Source organism: Sinocyclocheilus anshuiensis, unplaced genomic scaffold (assembly GCF_001515605.1).
Source record: "Sinocyclocheilus anshuiensis isolate Anshui unplaced genomic scaffold, SAMN03320099.WGS_v1.1 scaffold227, whole genome shotgun sequence".
Lineage (NCBI taxonomy): Eukaryota > Metazoa > Chordata > Actinopteri > Cypriniformes > Cyprinidae > Sinocyclocheilus > Sinocyclocheilus anshuiensis.
In genome coordinates, this window is record NW_015549590.1 from 861,268 (window position 1) to 866,273 (window position 5,006).

The 5,006-nt window shown below is 35.9% G+C and overlaps 1 protein-coding gene across 1 annotated transcript in view; it reads right to left on the reverse strand.

Annotated features, from left to right (window-relative positions):
• The window catches only part of fat1b (FAT atypical cadherin 1b), a 39,881-nt gene that overhangs the window by 4,231 nt on the left and 30,644 nt on the right, over positions 1-5,006 (reverse strand). Inside the window, exons 20-25 of the mRNA XM_016446384.1 lie at positions 4,320-4,451; positions 3,165-3,316; positions 2,378-2,840; positions 1,283-1,436; positions 1,078-1,188; positions 396-997 (exon numbers count right to left, since the gene is read on the reverse strand). Coding sequence (XP_016301870.1) covers positions 396-997; positions 1,078-1,188; positions 1,283-1,436; positions 2,378-2,840; positions 3,165-3,316; positions 4,320-4,451 — 1,614 coding nt within the window. The remainder of the gene's footprint in view (positions 1-395; positions 998-1,077; positions 1,189-1,282; positions 1,437-2,377; positions 2,841-3,164; positions 3,317-4,319; positions 4,452-5,006) is intronic.

A 5,006-nucleotide genomic window follows, 5' to 3' on the forward strand; every position in this document is an offset into this window, starting at 1 on the left:
ATTGTGTTGTGGCTTGTTTCCGATGTGTTGTGGAGATTTCGTTGTGTTGTGTACTACTGGGAAAACGTACAAAGCACTGTTGTTGTGTAAATGAATGGCCAAAACACTTAAAAAGTTTTTAGTTTTTAGTTGAAAATGGTGTTGTATAAACGCCCCCTTAGACCAACCACTGAACAATCGACTATTTAGGAATTAATTTTAAATTAAAATAGAACTCTGTTTTAGTTTAAAAATGCACTCAGCAACTAGTTTTACACATTAATAAATAAACAATACTCTTCAGATAATCTACATGGAGTCCACACGTGGAGATCACATGACCAGCCGAATAGTACTTGCTTTTTTACTGAGGGCACCTTAAAAGGCCCCCATCTGAGGGTTCAGATTTCACTAACCATCATACTCCTCATCCCAGTCCATTTGCTGTATGGAATCATTTTCCGAGTGTGAATGGGACGCCTTGCGATGTGGTAGGTTAGGGGCTACACTGCACACAGCCACAGTCTTCCTAAGACCAAATAGTGGATCTGGCATAAAGCTGCTGAACTCAGGCACGGAGCCTCGGTTGTTTCGACATTCTCCAGGAATGCTGGGCGTGTAGGAGATGGGTCGCACTGGGACCTGCGGCGGGGTGTCCGGGCGCGATACTTTTCGGGCTTGGTTGTATACGCAGGACCTTTGAATGTAAGAATCAACATCTTTGTACTTATCGATTACTTTATCGCTCTTGACAGGTTTGCAGGTTCCTTTCCACACTATTAAGAAAAACAACATCAAAACAAAGATGGCTGTCAAGAAGGCCAGCATTGCAACCAGTTCTCCAATCCAAGAGTTCCAGAACGAAGATACAAGTTGGTTCCTCACTTCTGTGTCCATTTCACACAGTCTCCCGCTGAATTCCACCAAACAGGAACAGTTAAAGGACCCGTATGTGTTGACACAATGGCCGTCATTGAAGCAAGGCCTGTCCACACACTCGTCAACATCGATCATGCACCTGAAATACAATAATACTCTGTCAGACATACTTAGGAAAAGTAATATGATATGTTCATAAGGATGATAAAAACAAAAGACCTTTCTCCTTTGAATCCCGGCTCACACTCACAGATGGGTCCATCAAGACCGTCTATACACTGTCCACCATTCTGGCATGGATTCTCCTTGCAGTATAGACCTATCTGACACCTGCAATCACACAAAGAGTGTTGGGCATACAGTAATTCTGTCCCACTGACAGATTTTATAATCAAAAATTCACTGTACACTGAAAGTGCAGTACCTTTGACCTGAGTAGTGGCCCCTGCATTTACAGTAGTAGTCCAGGTTATTCTGGATGCAGGTTCCTCCATACATGCAGGGGTTGGAGTCACAAGGACTGATCTTGACCTCACAGTGAGTCCCAGAGAATAAAGTGCTGCATTTACAGACATAACCTGTGGGAATATCAGCGACTCAGCAATACAATAAACCAGTTAATATAGGGGTTAGCTAAAGATATATCTTGTACAGTGGAGTCATAAAGCACCAGCAAAATGCTTTGTTTATCTAATATTATATCTCTAGTAGGTAATTAAAAAAAAAGAATAAAGTATAGTATAAAGAAGTATAGAATTATCTCTCTTTTAAATTTTATGGAAGCCCATTTCCTCCTTAGATAAATAAAATGTAACTGAGATAAAGTTAAAAATAAGAAGTACAGTCACATTTTGACAATTAAAGTCACAATTGTGACTATTTCTCAAAATGATAACTACACATTAGTTTGGGGTTGGTTAGATTTTAAAAAATATTTTTGAAAGAAGTTTCCCATGCTCACCAAGGTTGTATTCATTTGATTAAACACGGTTTAAAAAAAAAAAACAGTACTGTGAAATATTATTACAATTTAAAATAATTGTTTAAAATTTAATTTATTCCTGTGATGGTAAAGCTGATTTTTTTATTATTATTATTATTATTATTGAGGTTTAAAACTGCTGTGTTGCATAATATTTTTGAGGAAACCAGATTCAAGATTGTATGATTAATATAAAGTTCAAAAGAACAATTTTTTTAAAACAGACATATTTTGTAAAAATGTAAAAGTCAGTACTGTCACTTTTGATCAATTTAATGCATTATTTTGAAATATAAATATTACTTTTTTTAAAAAATAGAAAATAACAAAAACTACTACCCCCAAACTTTTGAATACAATGTCACTTTCTATCTCACAATGAGAAAATCAATGGGGTCATAGACCATTGGAGTCTAACAGTAATAATAAAATGTATATGAATAATAAATATAAAAAAATATTGTCTGCATTGATATTAATACAGATCCTGTTAGTATGATATTATCATGAATCTATAGTATGTGGGGTTCAGTCTACCTCCACTCTGCCTCATTAAGCAGCTCCCTCCGTTGAGGCAGGGATTACTGGAGCAGTCTGGAGATAGGAAGAAGACACAGCCAGGAGACACTCCCACCATGTCCTCAATGGAAACCCCTAATGGACCATTTGAGTCCAAGGACAGTCTCTGTCCATTAAACAGCACAGAGTCCATGCAGCCCTGTAGGCTGTCTGATACAGGCAGATTGCGCCTGAGTCTGGAACCGAAGCGTTGAGCGGGTCCACCCAGGACCACCTGGTCGCCCAAGTTGAGGCAGTGGAGGGGACCGGGCGCGATGCCTGACGCAGAATGGAGCTGATCCAGAACCAGCCTGGCATAGTTACCCTTCACCTCAAGTTCTGCCATGTGCCACTGTCCATCATTCACCAGGACGCTGTGCACAGAAACTGTAGCAAGACCCCAGCCGCAATCAAACTGGAACTGCAGTCGGCCTCCCACGATCTGAGGAATACATGCAGACAGTATTAAGAAATATAATGGTAAAATTCAGATGGAATGGAAAATTATTTTGCTATCATTTAAAATACACTGCAGAAACATCAGCTTTTTGTTGGTCTAAGCTGGCTTAAAATGGTTTAGTTAGTCTCCAAGCCTGCCAACCACTCTAAAACCAACATTAAACACCACCTTACACTGGTTTAAGCTGTTTTCAGACTTACCTAGGGACTTATCTGGTTTCATTAGGGTTCAAGTATATTGTACTATACTTTTTTTTTTTTAATCAAACACCATGAAAATAAGGCATGATTTAATATTCTTTTATACCTCTAAAACGCTGTGGCCTCTTCCTCTGGCAAGCATTACTGTTCCTTCTCTTGAGAAAGTTTTTAACTTGAGCGTGAGCTTCACTTCTCTCATGCTTTCTCTCAGGCGATATTTAATGTAGCTACTCTCACTAAATGTCATTGAAGATCCTCCTTAGAACAGAAAAAACAGAAAAAACAGACAAAATATGATTAGTAGCAAATTAATTAAAACATACAGATGACATTTAAGTTGGGATCCTGGTTGGTTTAGTCTGTTTTACACACCTTTAAAACTGGCTGTAATAATAAATGTCTTACTAAATCATTTTAAGCCATGGAAAATTGTAGGAAATGTCATGCACAGAATACCCATACTAAAATTACTGACTATGTTTCCACCACAATATCATACTGCATACACAAGAAAGACATAGTAACTATAGCAACACTGGAACTGGGAAAATGGCTTTTTGAAATGTTAGATTGATTGATTGATTGATTGATTGATTGACTGGTAACTTAACGGACAGATTATAGTATAAGAGCCCTGGTTACAGTCACAATTCAGTTTTGACTCTCAGTAACTTTGAGTACAGTTACTGTATTTTGCCTTTAGCTTTAGTATCTACAATAAAACTGTTATCAATTGGTAAGGTTTTTAAAAGATGAATGGTATTTTGGCAGAAATTTTACCATTATAATGTCTTTGTAATAGTAACATACACGCGTTAAACCCAATAGTATAAATTACTCTGACAAAGAAGTATAACACATGTGGTTGTGGAAGAAAATTATAACTGTTAAGACATTCTCCTTAAGGATATAATGGAGGATACCCCATTTCTCAGTTGAAGAAACTCACGTCTTTTATCTTGTAGTTGATTTACTGTTAAACACCTCATAGATCCTGCTCTCTGCATTAATTATAAAAACACCCTTGTGTTAAATTACGCGTGTAAACACTGCTCCACCTAATGATTAAATCTTCAAATAGCTGAAAGTGAAGCCTATATTATTGTATACTTAATGAATGTGTTTACAATACACACACTTTAACACTAAATGCTTGCAAATTATGTTTAATTAAGTGAGCAGGGAACAATTTAATCTGCACCTGTGATGTGTCTTTTAGATGACACTGTCTTCTCTGATAAGGAAATTAATTCACTGTTACCTGAGCATTTGACTTTGGCAGCACCTGTGCATACGCAGCTGTGTTTGTCTTCCTCAAAGCCTGACACACACTCATAGCCCTGAGGACATGGGCTGTTTTCACAGGTGGTTTTGTGCTTCAGGCACTTTCTGTCTGAAAATAGCAGGAGATTGAGGAGGGGGGGGATGGAGTAAGTCCACATTCTGCAAATGTACACTTTAATTTTTTACAGAGCATCAATACACAATAATAATTTTGATAATAATTTTTACAAATATTTTTAGTTTTATGATCATTACAACTATAATTATCATTATTATTAAATATTTAAATAATTAATTATTGGTTTTATTAGGGAATATAAATAAACTAGTTTTTTTTTTATCGAACACCATGAAAACAAGCCATAATTAAATTTTTTATACCTCTATAACTAGAATAATAATAATTATTATTATTATTATTATTAATAAATATTTGTAATAATGATAGTACATATAATAGTAATACTAATAATACTAATACTAAAATAAAATTAGAAATAAATAATAATAATATTATTATTATTAATGATAATAGTACAATTAATACTATTATTAATTCACCAATTAATCACTCCAAAATAAAAGTTTGTTTACATAATATGTGTGTGTGTGTGTGTGTGTGTGTGTGTGTGTGTGTGTGTGTGTGTGTCTGTGTGTGTGTACT